General features: G+C 42.5%; 1 protein-coding gene across 15 annotated transcripts in view; it reads left to right on the forward strand.

The window, feature by feature from the left end:
* Positions 1–23,032, forward strand: part of tns1b (tensin 1b) — a gene marked incomplete at its 5' end in the record, with an annotated part of 183,720 nt that overhangs the window by 13,540 nt on the left and 147,148 nt on the right. For 3 of the 15 annotated variants that reach the window (XM_080498039.1, XM_080498035.1, XM_080498038.1), the window contains one exon: positions 20,102–20,565. The exons of 11 other annotated variants lie outside the window; for them this stretch is intronic. In XM_080498039.1, the coding sequence (XP_080354165.1) occupies positions 20,485–20,565 (81 nt within the window). Of the gene's footprint in view, positions 1–5,891; positions 5,955–20,101; positions 20,566–23,032 lie in introns of those variants that run through there. One more of the 15 variants, XM_080498043.1, reaches the window with a different exon arrangement.

The raw sequence follows: 23,032 nt of genomic DNA on the forward strand, positions 1-23,032 counted from the left end.
GGTCAACGGGCACAGTTATTTTTGTTTGAATGAGGAAGCTGGTTGCGTTTGAGTTGAGCTAAACCTTACTGTTGGATGTCTGATGTTGGATGTAATGTTTCGTGTTAGTCTTGTTAAGGCACAGTTCTCTTTGTAAATGATATTTGATAGCGGAGGAAACATCACATCAGAGTTAATGGCTTCGAAGAACTTGCTCCAAAAAGTTTCACTGCCGCACTTTATCTGTGCTGAAAGCTCGGCCTCCCCCCTCTCCGAGATAACAATAATGGCTTTAACAGTCAATAGTGAGATAAAGAACCTTCAGACAGTATTAGATGGAGCTGAACATGTTGCTTTAATGGCTGTGTTATCAGCTCTTTCCACTGCAACACTGTTACAGGACAACGCTCTCTGCTCTGCTCTTTCACTTTTGTGGCACATTCCTGGGATCTCTGTCATTTCGAGCCATTGTCTTATATTACTGTTGAGCTCCGCCGTGGACAGGCCTTCAAACACATGTGCATTCTCACATGTGTAGGGAGATTAGAGGCTGGCATGTCCACGTCTTTCACGGGATTAGAAGGGTGAGAAGGCAAACGGAGGGGGAAAAAAATGCAGCAACATTTTTTTTCATTGTTACGTTGAAATGTTCTTGTGGCACAGTTTTCCTTTGGAACAATGATATATTTTCAATGACATTCTGTGCACAAGATGTTATAATGTATATTTTTTATGTCACAATGCAAGTTCTTTCAGGACAGATAGCCTCGTCTCTCCTACGAAGTGTATTGCTTCATTCGTTGCACGCCCAAACCTAAAAAAGCTGCCTTTCCGCTGAGAAAACTACATTATCTCAGAGGCCAAACATTTGAATTTTCACGACTCTTTTATGTGCTTGAGGAAGAAGCACGTGACTGTGTTTGCTCTGTGTCTGGGTGGGTCTCTGCAGTCAGAATGAAAGGGGGGGGGGGGGGAAGACGAGTGATAAACAGGGAAAAATAACATTCCCAGCGGGTCAAAACACCAACCACCACATTATCCAGAAAGTTTAAATCTCTTCAATGACTTTGTTATTGGTGGAGGGCTTGTTAGCCAGCAGATGGGGACATTGGCTCTGACTTTTCCATTGTAACATAAACTGTGATTTACTTGTTTATACAAGCTTACTTGTTTGTAATCTGCTTCTTGAGGGCTGTTGTGTTTTGTTTTAAATTGTGATGCTTTGCAGGAAAAACATGACATCAGTTTTGTTAAGATGAACCCCACCCTGCAAAATTATCTTTTTTTTTTTCTCACAGTATTCACCCAGCAACCCAACTGTCAGACCAAGTAGTAATCTGTCGTTCATTGCTGTTATATCACACTATTCAATTTCGTGTTTAGTGCTTCACAAGGAAATATAAGAAATACAAAGCCATTAGGATGTTAAATGATTACGAAAAACATTAAAGCGATTATGAAAGGCAGAAAAAGGAGGATTAAATAAAGAGCTTTATTAAGATAAAGATAACTCATCAGGTTTTCCTCTTAAAGGGCTGTACAATATTAGTTAAACATGTGATATGTGGCATTGGTGTCCAGTATTGTGATTGTGATTCGTCCTGCAATAAATAATCGCTGTTGCACACGTTGTCCTTAAGATGTGTACGGTTTCTCAAAAAGCTCACGTCAAGTGTGTGAGTGATGCTCTGAAACGTAAATGTGCTATTGTCTGACCCCAAAAAATAAGATTACAAACAAATGAACTTAAGATGTTTTTGTGCTAGTTTAGATGCTTTTAATGAGAATTATCTTGATGATTTTCATACACTCTTATGCGTTAAAGCGTGTTCTACAATGTCCGCCCCCTCTCCCCGAGTCCCGCCCTGCATGTTGCACACCACCGCATTAGACTAATCGACAATAGAAGCAGTGCAGGCAGCATTAAGATGTGAGTGAGCTGAGGTGAAAGGAAAAGGCCGTGCTCTTCTCCCTCGACATGCGCCCGTCCATTATTCCACAGTGAAATGTGTCGTGCACCTCCCATAAAGCAAGGAAATGCGACAAAGTTATAAAAAATCATCAAAAGAGGATCCCCCTGTCTGCTGAAGCGTCGAGTGATTCCAGTGTAAACACAGTAAAAAGCCTCCATGCCGAGGCGGCTCATCGCTCTGCCGCAACAAGGTCCGTTTCTGAGAAGTTAATTCAATTAAAGCGCACAAAGGGCCACTGGCACCAATAAAGTTTGGGTGAAATGTGAAGCTGTGCGATGGACACACACACACACACACACAGTCTTGTGGCCAATCGAGCGTGATTCCCATTTACATAATGCCCCGGCTGCGGGGCAGGATGGTCATCGCCCTGGGTTACAGTGGGTGCTTGGAAGAAATGCAGCTCTGTGTATTTTGTGTGAAGGCGACAGGAGGGGTGTCCTCACCAACCACCACACACAGATACTTTTCTGTATTGCTACACTTATTTACGAGCTTCCTAACCCCCTGTAACTTTTTTAGCTTCATGCAAACATTTTATTACCAAATGCATGAACTTTAAGGAAACTTTCTGTGGTGAACTACACTGAAAAAAACTGCGTGATCCTTAAGTATAAAGCAGCTTAACTTTGTATGTATGCACTATGAGTATTTTTCTAGTTTAAAGGGGTGGATTTTGAAGTAGCTTTCACAAAAAGTTGCACTGAGGATGTTTCAAAAAGTGTAATGCATCAACGATGGAAAAAATGGCATTGAATAAGACTAATCATGGATTCAATGAGGATCAGCCTATTACAGGGGTGTGAAACATTAAGGCCCGTAGGCCAAAACAACAGGAAAATTGTAAAAAAAAACAGATTTCTTCAGAATAGCATACACAACACAACACTGTGACCTGACCTAAGATATCGGTAATATTGACATGAAAGCTCTGGATGTTGTTGGTATCAAACTAGTTACAAAGCCAGGGGGAGTTGGTAAAAACATCCATAATGCAACAGCTACAGGAGAGGGTTTTTTTTGGTGACATTTCACTGTATTTTGAACGAATGTTCAGAATGAGAGAGAGCTCAATGGGGGGCGAAGGGGATGCCCTTTCCCTGCTTTAAATGAAGTAGGGTTGAACTATTAATTTGGATTTGTTGTGATTTCAGTGGCGCTAAAAGTCTTCCAGACCGGATTGAAACCTTTCCTGGGCCTTTTTTTTGTTGCAGGGCTCATGTTTGAACCCCACCTGGCTTAGATGAAGCTTCCTCTTGATTTATTGAATAGCCTTGGGTGATTTAGAAGCTGAAGTGGCTAATTGAGAGAGATGTTGAACTGAGGGTCCGCATTAAGGATTTAGCAACCTTTTCCAATCTCTGGATGATTTCAGCATCATCCCAAGATTAGATCCAACTAAGCTAATAATCTTTAGAAGAGACAGCAAAAATTGCAGGCACAGATTCACATCAATTTCATGTACTCCCAAAGAGCAGTCTGCCAAACCACAAGTGAAGCTTCTGTATATGTGAGCGCACTAGTTCCTCAGTCACTCGGGGCTCATTGGTGTGTTTACAAACTGCCTGGTGGCTTTAACCCCGAACCGATCGTCCCGCCAACGACACGCACGGCAACCAAAACGTTGGACGTCCGCCGCACTGTGGTGAAAGGAAGCCGGCATGTAGTGAAAAAAAAAATGACAAGTGTGAGGTCATGCAACATGCGCTTCCAATTCCAGCTCATGCCTCGGCCTTAACCCACATGGTGGGGAGGACCGCGCGCATTTCAGACACTCCTCTTGGCAGAGGCTTCGCTCAGAGCTTAGCACTTAGAGAGAGCGATAACAATCGACCAGAAAGTAAAGCTCCCGACCCCCCCACACACTCACACACCCTTCTCTTCATGTTAAAACCTAAGCATACAGCGCACGCTTTGATCTCGCGCTGGGTGGGGGTTAGAAACGACTTTGGGAAGAATGAGTACTATAAGGTTTTGGTGCAGAGCTTCGCCGTGTTTACAACACAGACACAGTTTGGATCTCTCCCTGCTTACACATGCACGGACAGAAACACATTCTTCTGTTGCTTTGAGTGGCAACAATGACTTTTTTTGTGTGTGTTTGTAGTGGTGTTTCATTGTTACACTACTACAGGCTGCAGCAGTTTTTCGGCAAGTGTGGAGAGGCAGCAGCTTAAAAAAAAACAAACAGTTAAGTTAAATTACAAACATTTAAAGGTGCCTGTTGTTAGGTTGAACACAATCACTTTATGGTATTAGATAAACGGACGATATGTTTATATTTTTGACGATTGTGATATTATGTGTGTATTTGTAACACTTTGGCTCCATTCACAAATAAAAAAATGTTGTTGTGTTTTGGCTGCAAAATATGTATTGAAAACACATCGGCCTCATTCTAAATTTCCCCATGTGGGATGAGTAAAGTATTATCTTATTGTCATTTTGAATTTGCAAAGCAATGAATGCACATTGCATGGAAGCCTAATATATTTCACTTCAGTCAGACTTTTTCCCATGTTGACATTACAATAAGCACACATTTGTGATATATTGTGTAGCCCTACTCAACACCAGTTTTTTGGAAGCTGGTTAACGTAACTTGTTTGAAACAGAGGGTAAAGTAATGGTCGGTTTAAAGGGCCGCCGTTGGCTAAAGGATTCTTTTGAACTGCGGTTAATGAAAAGCTAGTGGCTGTAGGTTCGGTGGCTTTGAGCAGGAAACGGTGGCCATTCGTGTCTCTGCTGTTATTAGACATTCCCACAATTCTAGGCTCGTGTGAAAAAAAACTGCAATGAATGTTTAGTTGTCTCAATGAACACACTGATTGTCATGAACTCATAGGTTGTCTAACATGATGCAATGTGGGTATTTTTAACATCGTACACTCTGAAATTGGCCTCATGCAGGCCGCCGCTGTGTTTCACTCTGAGCAAAGTGAGCACGCCGTCGATCTTCAGAACCTTGTAAAAGTCATGCCGAGCGGAGCAAAGCAAACCTGGGGGGGGACGTTAATGTTCCGAGCCCCCTCGCCGCCTGCACGCCCCGCTTCCTCAGAGCCTCTTCCTCGCTCACGGCCAAGTGGCAATGAATCCGTCAGGTCTGCGGTGGTCTCCATTAAGGGTCTGTTAAAAAAAAAAACAATGGGGCACCCGGTGTAGTCTGGAGTTACTTGGTTGAGAGAAGACTCGGGGTGACCTCTTCACCTCGGTTATCGGCACGTTAGAAGCTTGATTTATTCCAGTGGAGCATTTCTTTATCTTTTCCTTTTTATTGTGACGATAAATCGAAGCGAAGGTGATTCTTGATTTCTAAATATTTAAATAACTGAAAAATTGTCTGGTTTCACTTGAAAATGTTGACATAAACGGGGTCTCAGTCTTTTCAAGTTGTCTTTAGTTGAATTTATCCAGAGAGGAGTGACTGAAATCACAACATATATCGCCTGCAGTTGAAAGCAGCATGTAGGTGATGTATAATCTATTTTCAATTCCAATTCAATTTGTGTCACATTTGTCTTTTCATGAGGCGACACGGGACTCTCCAGTAAAGGTTGACTATCTCCCCCTGAAATTACACTTTTGTTTTTTACGAGCTGCAGTGAGCGCCCCCTCATGACCTCTGCTGTACACGACGCCCTTAAAACTCTGACCTTTGCCTAAAGTACAACAACCACGAAAAAGAGCTTTCTGAGAACAAACAGCAGCTTGTGGTTTTCTCACTTTCCATGGTATGATCTCCTGACACCGGCTTTCCACAGTGTGTGTGTTTCCTCTCCCGTCCCTACCAATGAATCTCAGGAAGTGTGTCAGGATGAGGGCCAGACTGCTGGGCTCTCTTTAGTGGGCGCATCCAACTCCGAGGGACGAAAAAACACAAGTCCCGCTGATCCCAGAGAAACCGACTCCATGTTTGAGAGAGCCGCGGATCTGTGAAAAGGGGAATTACTGCTGCAGGTGTCTTCAAACAAAACTCCTGCCATGTCTGCGTCCCTCTGGCTGGTGAGTGCTGCTCAGACTTGTCATGTTAATCTGTGGGTGGTCAGAGGTTCACTGCTGTGTGCAGGTCAGGTCCAGCTGCAACACGCACAGGAGGGGGGTGGGGGTGTTTCTTTAAACCGACTTTAACATAGATAAAGGACTGTTTCCCAGTGACTTCCAAACTTTTTCATCTCCCTCCCCGGCTTGTTTTCTGGAGATGTAAGGCAGCTATGAGCTAAATCTACGATCCACGTCGGTGTTTGTTGGTTGAGAAGACAGAATGAACAACGAGACGAGCCACCTAACGTGTACCGAGAAGCACCAGGAGATAAACATGACTATTAGCCGCAAATCTATGAGAGAGTGGATGAGTATAAATAAGATGAATACATGAATTTAGAACAGGATGGAAATCAGTACAAAGAACACATTAGTCGTGTTACTTCTGAAGTAAATGTTGTCATCGTCAGCTTGTAGTGATTTGTACACAGATGAGAGGAGGAGTGCAGATTCACTAATCTCGATTTTCCCTCTTTCAGAAGTTGTGGAATGTGTTAACACGGTCGATGCTTGTCAGGTTAGTCTTGGCAATGCATGCATTTACAAGAGTTATCAGCATGGAACGCGTTCATGAGCTTCCTTGGCCAAAACATTTTGCCGTGTCGGAAATCTGATTTCCCATAAGAGATGATTCCAGAAAAGTATATTTCCGCCGTCGTTAAAACTGCATGTATATACACCCAGACTCCGTTTAGACATTTTTTGCATTTTCCTTTCAGAAAGGTTTTGCGTAAACGTGGCAATATTTTGAAAATGTGAAACTTTTCTGAAAGGAAAATGCAGAGATGATGGGTCAGCAGGCTCTCTTTTGCTTTGACTCCTCAACGGAAATGAGTTTGACACCCCTGTTTCGGACACGCCCACATCTTCCTCGTACACAAGAAATAATAATCCTGTAAATAGTTAAACTGCAACACAGATTATGATCTTTTGACAAGCCAGTGGCTTCGTCCCATTTGTAGCTTTATGATCTCTGATTTGGTGAATGATTATTTCTGTGAAGCCAAACACGGGTGGACACGCCAACTCTTATAAAAAACATTGCCTATTCTAAAAAGTCCGTTATGTGTCAGTTTGGTGATCTTTGGAACCCGAAAAATGCACAATTTCTTAATATAAGACATGTAATCTGTTAACAATGTTTAATTGGCTTCACTTTTAAACAGAGATAATGATGTGATTCCAAAACAAGCATTCAGGTTTAACTTATTTTTAACTGTGTGGTGTGAAATTCAGATTTTTTTTTGTTTGTGTGTGTGTTTTTGTCCATCCTGATTTCACATTTCTTGAAGATCTTTTGTAAAAACCAACTTGCTGGTGATGGTTGAATCACCCTTAATGAAGTGCTAAGCAGCTTGATTCTACCTTTTTAAAAAAAAGAAAAAATGTGTTCTTTTACGATGAACACTCAGTTTGACCTCACTCAAAGATGCCTTTCTTTTGTCCTGCGCTCTCGTGGGGAAGTGACGCTCGTGGAGGTGACCGCTGATTAATTACTTTACGGCGGAGCGCTGTAACTTTCTCACTCAGGACTGGTTTACAATTGTCTTCGCTGGAGGGGGAACCACATCTGTCATCGGCTCTTCTACTCAGCTGGTTGTCGACGTGGCCAGAGAACAGCAGGCGTCTACAATTAACCTTCAGTTAACCTTTAGTTCGCCCACTATGACTTGGGGAAAGAAGACGGTTGCATCACGTTACATTATTGAGCATACAGTCTTTATACAGTATGTACTTCATTTGATCCCCCCCCCCCCGAGTGAAGAAAGATGGAATCTCTGGACTCTGAGCTTGTCATCACCTGGGCCGGCGTCTCGTCCAGTTTTGCCCCGTTGCAGCCTTTATGAGGCAGCTGGTGACGGCTCAGAGGCCGGAGTTGTTCCAGCCTGATTTATAAAGGTGAAGTGGTCACAGTGGATACTTCGTGTGTGGCGCAGAGGATAATTAAAGGTTAAATAGTTCACCCTTGCCCTTTGGAATTTTGCAATTTAGTCCTTAACAAAGAATGAAGCTGTCAGAGACTTTGTTTTTTTTCATTTTCCCACTTTTGCATCATCTCATTTCTTATATTTGTAGCTGGAATGTAGGACTTTAATACATTTTATGCAGCAACAAACTGCTGTTTGAATCGTTTCTGGTTCTCACACTGATAAACTTACAATCCAGAGTACTACTATAAGCAAACCAACTTTTTTTTTTTTAAAAGATACCAAATGTACTTGTATTTTTGTCATTAGCATCAAAGCAGCCATTTTACCTAAAACAGTGTGGCTCACACAAAAGAGACCAGCTGCTTTGCTTGGTAAAAAAAAAAAAGAAAAGAAAAATTAATACAAATTAATGCATTTTCTCAGCATTTATCATTCAGTTCTTGTAAAGTAAAAAAAAATGTATTTGAGTTCATGCTTATTTTAATAAAACACAATTTTTTAACAGTAAATGTAAAAGTAATAAAGTTCAATTTCTATTTAAATAGAGTGTGATGGAAACAAATAAGGTACAACATTTGCAGGCAATGATTCCTGAAAACTCCCGCCACATTGGAGATCTGGAAAAACTGTGTCTCTGTCTCTTGCATCTAATAGGTGGATATTTACGTCACAGTTAGTGACGTGGTGTTTTCTTTCAAGGATTCTGATTGGCTCTTATGGCTTCAAGCTTCTCGTTACACTGCCCCCTACAAACCTGGGTAGGTGTAAATGTGGCCAAAGCTTTTTCTATAATATCCAGAATAGCAAAGTCTTTCATTGTGAAATTCAACAGGAAATTACTCATTAACCCAATTCACTTCTTGTTTTGAGAAAGTTTTTATATTTAAACAGCAGACTTAACAGTTATTCTCCTTGTTTGGCGTAGTTGTTGCGGTATGATAAAACTGCCTCTTTGTTCTCAAGTCTGAGGCTTGAGAAGCGTGACAACTCTCTTATAATATTATCTCTACGTCAGATTTTCTCCATTGTTTTAATTTTTCAGAAAACATTTCAATGTATTTATAAGGTTGCAATATCATTTGCATAAATTGAAAGAAATCCAGTCCTGTGCCTGTGGGCTTTGTTCCTCATTTTGTCTCAAGAGGCTTTGGATGAACATACGGGATTTTAGCTTCCCCCCCCAAAAAAAAACATTATTGTGCTCTCCTTTTTGTCCTTAATTCTCATTTAAATATTTCATGATCACTAATTTGCCAAAGCTGCTTCCATCTGCTGATATAAGATAGACTGGTGTCTCTTTGCTTTGTGAAAAGATGAAATGAGCTTTCACTCAATTCACCGTGGCTTCCTGCCAACCTCTCAAAAAAAACAACAATCCAGCCTGGGATCAATAGAGGGAGGGCCGGGTTGTAATTGCTGCATTAATCACAGGCTCTTTGGTCGGGCAAAAAAAAAACAAACATGAAATGTCATATTTACCAAATAGCTTTTCACTGCGAAGTTAGTTAATAGTTGATATGTCAACTAATAAGTTGGACTTTGAAAATGCTCTCTGATATATGTGGCTTCATGTTGCGTGAATGATGGCCTGTCGTGTGCGTGGCGGGCGGCATGAAGCAGTCCAACGCCGCCTCTCAGCTGCTGACAGGCGCGTGTAAAATATGGAACGAGGTGAAAGCTCTGCGTGCATTTTCATCAGTGCGCAGTGATCTCAGCATCTGCAGCGACTGCTCACTCCGTGCTACATTTAAAATTTCTGCAACTGTTTCTTGCTTTGCGGACCCAATACCCCGATGGTCTAATTCAGGTGGGTCAAACATGAGGCCCGCAGGCTAAAACCGGCCCACAAGAGGCTCCAATCCGGCCCGTTAATCCAAGAAATCATCAAAATTTCAAATAAAACGTCCATTTAAAAAAAAACAACAAATTTCATAAGAGTAGCAACACAACACAACACTGAGACCTGAGCTGAGAAATCAGTGATGCTGCAATGAAGTATGGCTTCCTCGACACTGTCAAACTCGCCACAAGCATACTGTAAAGGTGAGTTTGGAAGAAAACATGCATAATGCATCAGCTATAAGAGAAGTTTGTTTTTGGACATTTCACTGTCTATTGCTCCTGAAAGTTTCATTAAAATAGGGTTCATGTTGAGATTGTTGTCATTTTCGGTAGTAATTGTTTTGTCTAGTAAAAATATTCCATGACGTGTACTCTGCGCTGCAACAAAGAAAAACGATCAAGTTTTTAATTTCAAGGTTTATTAGATTACCGGTCTGTTCCACTCTCGGTTAAAGTTTCTTTATGAGGTCCCTGAACTGAATTTGCGGTTTTACCTCTGATGTAAATCCGAGATGGAGATACAAGTATGTACTTATTTGCTGTTTTTGATTTTCTTGGAAAAAAAAAAAAAAAGAGGCAACATTTAACTAATAGAAAATATTAAATTACCCTGATGAGAAGAAAACCACCATCTGTGGCCTCCAACCCCCCCCCCCCCCCCCCCCGTTAAACACCATGACCGTTCACTTCCCCTCTTATTCTCCCAGGAACAATGACCCTTCACTCTCTAACCTCTTGTCAAGTTTCCTCGAGTGGACAACAGACCTGCCGCTGCCAGAACGAGACCTGAAACCGGCCCATTGTTTGGACTGCAGAGGGGACAGGAAGTGTGCATAATATTGTCCCCGCGCCTCTTCTGGGATCTCACTGTCCCTTTGTCCAGAGCCGTGTAATCTCCAGCGATACACAGAGCTTTTCGTCACAGTCGAACCAGACCTTCACCCGAAGAGCGGCGGCGCGAACTCACTTAGCGAGATAGCCTATAAATATTTCCTCTTCTATTATGTTATGCAGTGCGACTGATTATGTTTGTTTACGAACAACTCTGGTATCATTTGCACTCACATAATGTGTCAATTATTTATGTTTTAAGTTTATTTCTGTGAAAGTCATTAATTTGGCAGCACAGCTGCTGTTTGTCCTCCACTGCTGCTTTGTGCTGTGGGATAAAAACCAACAGGGTTTGATGTGTTGATGCAGATTTAGCTGGTAAAAATTCACTGAAGCGCAACCGGTCCAACACCTTGCTGGGACTTTTGTGGAAAAAGGCTGACCGCAACAAAACAGAGGAAGCGCCAAAAAAGAATCCACCCAAGCAGGGCAATGGGCCGCTCTTCCAGCGTTCACACACTTCCTTTTCTCATTTCTCTGATGGGAAACAAAGCGGCGAGTGGGAGCAAACTACTCTTTATTGTTCCCCGAATGTTTACAGCTGATGTGACATGAGAGCAAAGTGTTCTCCAGCAGCCCTCCGAATCAAAATCCCTCACGGCGACGGCACAATAAAATCACAGACGCCATTATCAGAATTCGCGTAACTCCACAAAGCCTCGTTTGCTTTTCCTTGGTTGTGACACCAAAGGAGCCATTTATTTCATCTGGCTTCCACTTTCGCTAATAAGCTAAGCTAAACACTCAGTTTAATTTGTGTCACCGACGCAACCCTCGGTGTCGGTGCTCACCAATTACTCCGAATGGGCTCAGGGGCTCCGTGGGCCATTTGTGATTGGTTTGAGACCGCCAATCTTTATTAGAAACCCCCTGACGGCTGCAAACGCACAACCTGAGTACATTTATCATGCATGAACATGTTAATTTACTTTTTTCTGCTTTATTCATGGCATTCATTCAACTCTATAATCTGTCTTTTGCACATTTTCATGCCAATCCTTTAACTAAAAATCTAAATAATCAGCTTTAAAGTCTCTATACTAGCATATCTACGTCCTTAAAATGCAAAAAAAATATACTATTAGCTTGCTATATTCGATATTATATTTCCTCTGTGACTTGTTTTAAAGCCATCCCCTATTTTTTACATTAAATTGCAGATATGTTCGCCCCCGCCTGCTACCGCCTGCTACCGCCTCCTCCTTTTCCCATCACTATAAGTGGCTTTCCTTACCAGACGGCTCTGCACGACCCATCCCGCCACCGCCCATTTCTGTCTCCCCCTCTCCTAATCTTTTTCCTCCTCAGGCTTTAACTGGAGGATGCTGCAGCATCCAGTTAGAGAGAGAGAGAGAGAGAGAGAGAGAGAGAGAGAGAGTGAGGGGGGTCCGTGTGGAGGACAGAGGGATGCTGGTGGGATGCTAGAAGAGACAGCGGAGGATGTCGTGACATCAGCTGCCCCCAGCCTCTGTAACCCCTGGAAAATGTACTTTTCCCCCCTAAATTGGATAAAAAGCAGTCACAGGGTGGGTTTGTGAAGGACAGAGGAGGAGACGCGGAGCAGACTCCGGCGATACCCGAGAGAACGTGAGCTGGTTTTCATGAGAGAATGGGCGGACTCGGCTGGTGTCTCGCCACCGTGTTCAGTTGGGCAAAATTTTTCTTCCACTGCATATTTCCTTTTTGGAAGCCGGGGAAAAGCAAAACCAAGGTACAGTTTGCATTTTGTAAAAATTAGATTTGATGGGAAATCGGCATTCGAGAAGTTTCTCTTTTGCCATTTTCACAGATTATGGTTTTGAAAATGTACTTGGAGAGCACAACTGTGCAAAACATGCAACAAATCCAAATATTATTTTAATCACCTCAATGCTGAACATGTAGTCGTGTGTATCGACGCTCCAGCTAACCTTTAGGTTATTCTTGCTGTATTTAAGAAATGCACAATTAGTGCACACATATTTAAGGCCCCGTTTACTCTACACATCAAAAACGCAGAATTTTTGTGTTTTTTTTTTTTGTTTGTTTCAGAAATTAAGTTTTCATGTAGAGCCACACTTCTGGTGTGCTGTTGGCTGTGTTTGTAATGTAATCACACGCACATGTGCACAGAGAGCAATGCACAATGTACAATAACGATGGGAGTACACAGACATTCGCAGCGTTTCAGAAAAGTTGCGTTTGCCCCTGTTTTCACAGAGATGGAGTTGGTGAATTTTCAGCAAGTTGCGTTTTTCCTCGTTTCCATGGCAACGCAGTCAGAACATTTTAAAAACTTTTGATCTCCTTTCTTTCCACAGGCAAAGTCAGTGTTTCCCAAAAGTTGCATTTGCTCCCGTTTCCACGGAGTCTTGAGTGTTTTCGAAAATTTCCACGTTGCAAGTTTTCACTTGAACCGGACCCAAGTCTGCTTATTGATTTACCAATTCTCGTGTCAATGAGATGCAATTAAAATGTGAATAATTGTGCTAAATTAATAACAAGTACCTAAAAAAATACTTTTCTTAGACATCGAATGGCCCCAGCAGTTAAATTACTTTCAACTTTAAAATATTGTTTTTCCATTCCACCTCGACTCGATACCTGAGAAGACCTCATGGCGCACGATTCAACATAATACTCAAACGAAAGCCTCTTGAAGTTGGCAGACACTTCAGTAAGCTCAGCGGCTTCTGTCCATCCTTTCTTGATGAGACTGATGAAAACCAAAAGCAGACATCTAATTTTCCTGACCACATCTTTAACATCTGGCTAATACATTTCTTCATTCTTTAGTTATTTCGCACTGTTACTAGAAGCATCTCAGCTCTGTTTAAGATAAATAGCAACTGACCTGCAACATGAGATATTGTGATTTTTGCACATCCCATCATTTCCTCCTGCAGCTTGTCATTGACAATAGAGATGTAATAATTTGTGTCACACTCAGACAGTGACCAGCCTGACATAAAGACTGCAGAGATAAGAAAACACAGACATCAGGATATTGCTATTTTGACTTTTCTTGGCACACTTCCTGATTGAGGCTTTGTCCTAATGACCAGAGCCATTAATCCTATGAATACGGCTTCTGCAGCATATTGGATGTACCCACTGCAGACGCATGTGGCGTGTACAGAGCAGTGCCACACAGCGATCCTGCCAGCGATTAAACCGGGACGTGTTCAAAGCTCGGCCACAAATTCAGGAGCTGTTCAGTGCCATCGGCATCACCTGTTTGCATGTTGTACTGCATTATTCTAGTTTTTCATCATCGTAAGGAAAGTCTCATGTTAATGCTGAAATGAAAGGTTGTGCCACATATCAGTGACTGTTTTGCCCAGTTAACATGAAAAAGAAAACGAGCTTGATGATAATTTGATACATATATTCCTTGTTTTTATGCAACTTGCACAATGTTCTTTGGGCCTGCAGGAAAATGACTAAACAGGTAAAGATTTCAGCTTATTTTACATGATGTCCTTCGGCTTTCTGTTGCATCCACATGGCAAGAGGTCAGTGACTGTGTTGGAACGAGTGTCCTAGTAAAGGTCACCTAACCTGATACCGAGTCATGACTAGGATTAGAGCATCCCATGACCAAGGCGAGACCATGACCAGAGCATCCCATGACTCAAGACTTTAAGGGGCCAAGACCAAGTAAAGACCAAGAGCAGAGCAGTGCAAGACTAAGACAAGACTAAGTCCTTAATGGGCTGACATGGTGCCAAGACCAAGATCTTGAAATTGTTGTAGTACTACACTAGTTGGATCAGTATGATTGGAAGTGAAGAAATACAGGAGTTCTCTCCTCGAAAGAGCACTAAGGTCTTCTGCATGCCATTGAAGCAAACACAAAAACCTGCTGGCATTATTCTCTGATATACAACTTAAGTAATGTACTGTTTTTATGTCCTTTCTTTCTCTGTGGGTCACAAACGGATGTGTACAGTCTTGAAATAGAGCACGTTGGGGGATGCTCGACAGCTAAAAACATCTGTATTTATAACTAACAGGCTGTGTACTAATTCAAACTGACTTTTCAACCATCAATTACACGAGCTCAGTTGGAGGGTCTAAATCCTGTGTTATATTCTTGACCCCAAAATAAGATGGTTTGACTGTGGAGATGGATCTTTCCTGTTGTTTCTCTGGGTAACTTGTCCATTTACACAAAAGCAGCAGAAACACTGAAAACAATGCAGTTTTCATGCAGTTTTCACACACACATGCGTGCAGAGAACAATACGCCATAAACATTAACAATGGGAGTACACGGACATTCATATGGACAGACGACCAAGTTGGGTTGTTATTATGGTGACTCTCAACTACAAAACTACCAAGTAGCAGTATTAGTTCTTCAGAAAGGTTTTGTTTCCCCCCTCTCCACAGAGATGGAGTCGAAGCATTTTCAAAAAAAATGTGTTTTCAGTGGTTCTGTGCACTGTTGCGTTGCTTTGGGGCTTGTGCACCACGAATGAAAGGCTGCTTTTTTATTTTTTGCTGCTCGATGTGACCATGATTCACCATGAAATCATAAAATAAATCCTGAAAAATTATCCAATCGTCCAAAACAAAGCTGTTTAAGTTACCTGGGGACAAGTCCTGCACTTTTTTTTATTGTGATTGCAAGTATATTTTTAGAATTGAAAAAAAAAAAAAAAAAATGCCAGTGACGCAGTTGAAAGAGCAGGCAGACTATAATGCTTCCCAGCATGTGTTATTGTTGCTTCCACGGGTCAGCTGGTGTTGGGCGGACGGCCCTTCCTCTCAGCGTTCGACGGCAGAGAGTACACAGGGAAAAACGTGTGCACACATGTGAGAGCCCTGTAAAAAGGGAGGGCGCCGGGTCTGCATTGTTTTCAACAGATGCGAGTCGCAGGGGTTGGAAAGGGTGTGTGTGCGTGCCTGTGTGTGTGTGTGTCTGTGCACTGGGGGGCTGCTGGAGTGTGTTGTTCCCCTGTCTGTCAACAAGTAAACTCCCCCTTCATCTAGCAGGTTCCAGGACGGGAGCCAAGAGGACGGGAGCACGCCCCTCTGCTGTTTCCACGCTCACTCTCTCCTTATCCGTCGTCTTATCTCCACGTCGCGATCGATCGTCTGACAAATTTATTTTGATCCGCTCCCTTTTTTTTTGCTTGTCACATGCAGCACAGCTGGGATCCCTCTCTGGCTTTGTACTCATCTTTACTTGGTTCAAGGATAGTGACCTGACACCAGTTAATCTTCCTAATTGTGTGAGTGTCTCGAGGTCCGCGCTCCGCTTGGGTTTACAAAAGAAGGCAAGAATGGTCAAGGTTAAAGAGGCACTAAAACAGACCCTTCCACTGATCTGATTAGCCTTGGAAATATGCCTGTGCATAGACACGCACACACACACACACACACACACACACACACACACACACACACACACACACACACACACACACACACACACACACACACACACACACACACACTCCAGTTCCCATCTATATTAAATGACAAGGCCATAAACAAGTGGTTCTGATTATGAACATGCAGTTCTGTGTGTGGCCATTAGCAGGTGCTGCAGTTACATTTGGTGACTTTCCAGTTGTTTGTACCTACTAAAAATGACTTTATCCTTTATTCATCATATTTGATTGCCACAAATCGACAAAATCTATCATGTTTTCTTACTTCTACCTGTTTTCAAGAGTGTATCTGCTATTAATATACCACATTTACAGGCGCTTTATTCTCTCTGTTAGCTAAAAGTTATTTATAGAAGATATTTTATCGAAAACATGTATCACATCATTCACAGTTACAGGAGCAGGGTGGTGACAGAGGATTGGAAGAACGAAGTGTCCACTACTGGCTATTCTTTCTGGTACATGTAAGCTCTGCTGGACAACACCTCCATGCACAGTCATGTAGTGACACAGTGTTTTCTTTTAGAAGTAGCCTCCAGATGCCATTTTCTTCTCCTTCATGCATGGAGTAAAATATAAATCAGACCTTCCAACATCTAGTAGCCTTTTACTGGGCATTTTAATAAAACAAGTACTATTTAAAGTAACTTTCTTATTCGCAGTGTTTTATTTTTATAAAAATTTTAGCTCAATAATGAAAGTTGCAGGTCTAGGGGAGATGGTATTTTAACTGAACAAAGTCATGCAGTCACTCACTTTGATAATTTGATATTTGTACAAAAACAACTTCTAATGTAAGGTTTTATTACATTTTTTTTAGTTTGGTTTAGTTTATATCACCTGAACACATGTTTTGAGTAGAAGACAATGTTTTTAAGTGAAAATGTAAAACTTTACAGGACAACGTTGCTCGGGCCTCTGAAAACTAGGGTTTGGATGACTAATGAAAATCATTAGTCGTCTCGTCGGGTACCATCAGTCTTGAGCTAATTCTGATAGTGAATGACAAAGTTCAAATCAAGCAGTGAAGCTCAAAAATTGACTTTATTTAAGGAACAAATCTGCAAACTTGCATAGGTAATAAGAGAACATGGTGTTAACACAGTGAAATACTGAATGTTAGTGACATTACTAAACTTCCTGCAAGATATTTATTCAAAGCCATTAAGTGAAGACGATGCTGTGGATAGTGTTCCTTCCTGCTTCATCGTTCTCTACCCCGGGTGCAACAATCTGTGTGGCGTCGACGCTGGTTCATGGCCTCACATAGCCTTTATGCATGGTTTGCGTAAGGAGTGCATATTAGGCTTTATGTCATTTAATATGTATTTGCAATGGTACTCAGTATCGGCACATGGCTAAAGGTTAGAATTCATACTTGTACTCGTCTATTAAAACAGTTGTATCGGTGCAATATAACATTAACAGTTTCTACATCCTTTTCTTCTGTATTTGTATGTTCTTTTTGTTTTTTTATATATGGACCTGTGTCTGCAATAATAAAGATCGAATATTGTATTGTGCATATTACTAATGCTAATCTAAATAAAATAAGATGTCGGGAGCCTCGATACGTGAAACGAAATTGAATACATGTGAGAATGCAGTAGCGCTGAAACATTGTGGTTCCTCCTGATGATGAAAAGATGAGAGCTGCTACTGTTGGCAGGTAAACTGATATGGCAGGATCAATGTTTCAGAGCATATAAACAACAATATTTTGACTGCTGGTTGAAATCTTACTTTTGCAATCTGATTTGATCTGAGTTTTTTTTGTTGTTATTTTAACAAGGAAAAGAAATGTTAACAATGGCCAGTTAAAGCTTTTAAAATGACATGGACATGCAGTAATACAGAAAAATATACAGTCAAATATCAGGCTGGATGTGAGTTTGTGTGTGTTTGTGTACAATGGTTGGAGAGGGATTAGGTTTAAATGTTGTCTTTCTAACATTGTCTTCTTTAGTGAAAATGTCAGTGTTAGGGGTGGCCTTCAGGAAATACCGGGGGATTAATCCTCTGTGCCACTGGGTGAGTGTGTTTGTGTGAGTCTGTGCCTGGGTGGGTTTGTGTATTTACACTAAGTGTGAGAATAGTGTGCGTGAGAGAGCGGTGAGAAAAAATAGGTGGTTGTCGGTGGATGTTTGTGTGTGTGTGCATGCTGTGAATTTGATAGTTTGAATTATGGGTGTTTATGTTTGCAGGAAGAAGTGGGTCTGGATTTTCGGAGGATTTTTCGGTGTAACTTTGAAAATTATGGGTCTGCGATCGTTTACGGGCGCATGCAGCCCACAGAGTGATAGGCTGAAGTGAAGAGGCTTGAAGTAAATGTGTGTGTTTGCTCTCGTTTTGCCATCCTTGTGGGGTCCATAAGCTGTGTGTGTGTGTGAGAGAGAAAACCTTCACATGGGGATAAAGAGTCACGCATGGGGCTAACATGCTCATTGATGAGCAGTGAGAACCTAATGAAGCAGCTTTTACTTCCTGCACGACCCCTCTCTGTTCTTTTACTCTTTGGTGAAGGAGGTCGGAGGGTCGGGGGGGGGGGGGGGGTTCATTTGAGGCCACTATTGATTTGAGAACTCCCGTATTGATTTAAATTGTTTTACTTGAGCAGACATGAAATACGTGTCTGTATTCAGTTCGAAAACAGTTAACTGCAGGGGTGTCAAACACATTTTAGTTCAGGAGCCGCGTTCATCCCAACTTCATCTTGAGTGAACCAGACCGGTAAAATAGCGACATAACGACCTTTAAATGGAAAAATGTAAACTTTTCTTTGTTGTGGTGCAGAGTATATGTGATGAAAATGTTGATATTTTCACAAACTCAAACAATTGATATTGAAAATCACTATAATCTCAACTTAAAGCCAATTTTTATGAAACCTTCTGGTGCAGAAAGCTTCTCCTTCTGCTGTTGCATTATGTATGTTTTTACAAACTCACCCTGACCACATGATTTTAAGCCACGAAATAGCAATCTTTTATGCCAGTATCTTAGCTGGGGTCTCAGTGTTGTGTTTTGTCGGTTAATCTCAAGAAATCCGTTTAAAAATAAATCAATGTTTTCTTTGAAATTTTTACCATTTTCTTGGTGGTTTATCAGCCAGATTGGAGCCTCCTGTAGTCTGGCTTTGTTCCACGGGCCTTATGTTTGACACCCCCTAGTTTACTGGCTGTTCTCATTGTGTATGGTCAGAATCAGCTTTTGCTTTCATAGTATAACAAAGAAAAAAAAATTGTGTTAAAAAAAATCTGTGCAGTGTTCACAGTTAAGTAATTTGTGGCTTTTTCAAAAGCAATCCAATCCAATGTCAAAGCTTGAGCCAGGCATGGTTTTTGGACATTTTATCTGGAATTTGCACCAAGAGGCATAATTAAAGTGGTACTTTGTTTCTTTTAATATGGCTATAAGTGCAAAGTTTTAGTAGAAATGCTCCGACATGTGCTCTTTGCACCCGACACAACGTGAAGCACTTGTTTTAAAGATTTTGATATGCTCTCATCAGATTGTGCTTCGGAACCATTGGTGGAGCCTTTTTGTGAGCTTGACACTACAATGGTAATGTTGCTTGTTCGCTGTATATGTATATATATATCTTTCATTGTTGGTCTTTGCATATTGGCTGAAATTTTTCCAACATCCCCAAATCCATTTGTGAACTCATTTAACAAGTTGCAGACCCAAGTAAGCAAAATTTCAAGGACAAAAAGGATTGAGAATATAAATAGGTCATTTTTTTTTTTTTTAACATCCGTAGTGATTGAGTATTGGATTTTCCAGAGTCAGGAGAATGCCAGTGGACGTCCATCTCAAGGGTAAGCACAGGGGGAGATTATGAAATATTAAAATGGGCTTGTGCGAAAGAGAGACAGAGATGGAGGCAGGGGTGGGGGTGGTGGTGGAGGGGGAGCCGTGAAGTGCCGTGGATGCTCAGGAGGTGGGGGTGAACAGGGAGCGAGGCGGGATCAAGGGATGAATGAAATTAAAAGTGGTGGGACTTAGAGGGCTAAAGAGGGGAGGGAGACACAGGATGAGAGGGAGGGAAGGAGGCGCAAAAGAGATGGATAATAAGTTCACCACCCCCTCCCCCTTTGCTCCCGTGGAGAGGTAGGGGCAGCCTGACCCCCCACCACCACCAGCAGCACCACCAGCACTACCCCTTCCCCCTTTGTGAAAGTTTCCCCCGGCAGAGGGAAAGCGAGGCAGAGTGAGCAGGCGGAGGAGAAGCAGTCAGGATCCAATTTAGAGCCGGAGACAGAAGGAGGAAAGAAGTGAGTTGCAGGGAAAGAGAGCGTATGTTCTGGGGACCGCCATGGCTTTTCAGCGGTGGGCAATGTTTCCCTTGGCTGGATTGGACTTAAGGAAACCCACCGGTGTGTAGCAGCAGCAGCAGCAGCAGCAGCAGCAGCAGCAGCAGCAGCATCACTCCTGTCCGTCACCATGCCGTCCGTCTCCCTCAGCCTGCCAACAGCTCTGGCTGGACCTGCACGCACCTGGGTCTGCCTGTCCTGCATGTTCTGGGTGAGAACACTTTCCAACTCAAGGTTTTTCCTCACTGTGTCAACTCCAGGGACCATGTTCCAAGTTTGTGCATGAGCTGAATTCTGCATATCTAACTTCTGAAGCTGTTTATCCTATTTATTGGATGTGCATTTAATAACATGGATAAAAACAGCACTGGTCGTGCAAGGGGAGACCGATTGCACCAGAAGGATCGCTGGCTGATTCAAGAGAGGATAGTTAAGATGATTTGAAAGCCGATCAAGTCAAGCTGGTCAGGCCGTCTTTTGGGTGGTCTGAATGTCGGGGGCTGGGTGGAGGGTTGGGACCCCGGCTGCGGGGGGCCTTGGCCCGGCCGCAGCATTTGAATGCGGGAGATGTTATGAGTGAGAATGGAAGGATGAGGCAAAGCTGCACGTTGTCTTTTCTCCTCGCAAATGTGTTTTCCATTTCCTTTCTGCGCACACTAAAAACTTCTGACTTGAGTTAAACGTGTCCCCCACTCTCTTCCCCTCAGCCTCCCCTTCCCTCACCCTTTCCCACACCCTCACTCCCTCCGTGCACCGCTCTGTTTCGCCCGAGGTGGTGGGGACACGCAGCTATTTTTTGCCTTCTCCTGTATAATTCAATCTGCTGCGCATTCCCGCTCGCAGTCAGGGGTTGTTTGTGCACTTGCGTGCCCTCCGCGCCGGGATGTGGTCACTGAAGGGTTGTTTGTACGTCCACGTTAAATGTGCTGTCACTACGGTCTCGACATTTGTCTTGAAACACCATGAGTGCTTTTCCTAAACTGTGCTGATATGAAAGGACATTCCTTCTCTGGAATATACAACATTGTACACAGCCTCTCCACTTTTCTTCAGCTGAATGGGGGATGAAAAAAGAGGGCTGCTGAATAGACCATTGAGATCCATCCTTCCTCATTCTGCACTGGTCCTTTGGGACATGACTGCACACCACTGGCAGGACTGTGGTTCTTGGCGAGGAGACTGGATAATCTTACAGAGCTCTTCATCAGTTAATTACCATTCTTTCTTTAGAGGAGCGGGAGGCGAGGTGAAAGGGGGTGGCGAGGGGGGTCGTAAAAGAAATCTCAAAGCCCCCCAGCTAAGCCCCGGGTCACTGATTGACTGCATCAGAGCACTGTATGACAAAGCGGGCTCACTTAAGGGGGCGTGGCTCAATCTGAGCCCTTGCAGTAATAGCCGAGCTTTGTTTGATGTTAAAGCAGCGTTAATTTGGGCACACCTTATTTCAGCGGGCTGAAGGGGACAGGAAAGCAGACTTTGTAGTCTGTTTCAGCTGTTGGAGGGTGGTCGTAGAGCTTCAGAAACCCCCTCCTCCTGCAGCTCTCCTTTCATATCGGCGGGTCCATGTGTAGATATTTCTTTACTTTCTTAGGCGCTGTTCAAACAACAATGTTGTCAAGTGAGAAATGCTAAACTATCATTGCATTTCTTTGGTTTACCTTGAAATGGCAATGGTGCAACTTTTTGACAACGGGTACTGAATCCTGGTACTCGTGGTTTTATAGTGAAGAGTCACCATAATAACGATCCAACTTCGTTTTCTGGCCGTACAAATGTTAATGTACTCCATTTTCAAAATGTTGCCATGTACATATGAAACCTTTCTGAATTGAAAACTAAAAAAATCGATGCATGTGAATGGGGCCCAAAACTGCCAACCCTATATGAACATTTCCTTGTTTTTGTATCACAAGTTAATCGGTATAAACATTTTTCTAGGACAGACTGAAAGTGTGTGTCTATTTCTGTCAAATACCATTGCATTTAACTTTCTAATTGATGATCTTGAAGTGAGCTGCAATTATCAGCATTTGTCATTTTCATGACTTTTCTCTTTTAGACTGCAGACGTAGGCCATTCGAGTTAGAGCGAACCCAAACAGTTATGAGTCATGAAGCAAACATTTGCCAGGAACAGAAAAAGTTCCTTCCAAAAAGCAAAAAAAAAAAAAAAAAAAAACCTCACAAAGACATTAAAAATGTTCAAAAGCTCAGATGGTACTCATCTGTTTGTTATTTTCCTGCTCAGGACGGCAGTATGGATATATCTCTATATATTGGACATACCCTGTAGGCAGCTGGGAAAGTGAATACAGCTGCAAAAGCTCTTATGGAGAGAGACCGGGCTGCAGAACGGGAATGTTAGAAATCGGTACAAAGAGCATGTGAGTGAATGAGTAAATACAGATTCAGGAAACGGGTCATCTTCATGAACGAGACAAGCTCTACTCCTCAATCTGGCCTCCAAAAATGAGGGGAGGGGAGTGGGGGGGGGGGCTTCCTCTTGTCAGATCAGAATGGATCGGGATGAAAAGGGAGATTTTCCAGCATAGGAAGCAGAAAGAAGGGAAAATATGGGAACCTGCAAAGGAAATGAACAGACGATGCTCAGGGCTGAAAGGGTGAGCAAAGTAAACGTTGGTGATGCAAGAGGCCTTGAAAGAAGACCTTCGAAAGAGT

Source organism: Blennius ocellaris, assembly GCF_963422515.1.
Source record: "Blennius ocellaris genome assembly, chromosome: 6".
NCBI lineage: Eukaryota > Metazoa > Chordata > Actinopteri > Blenniiformes > Blenniidae > Blennius > Blennius ocellaris.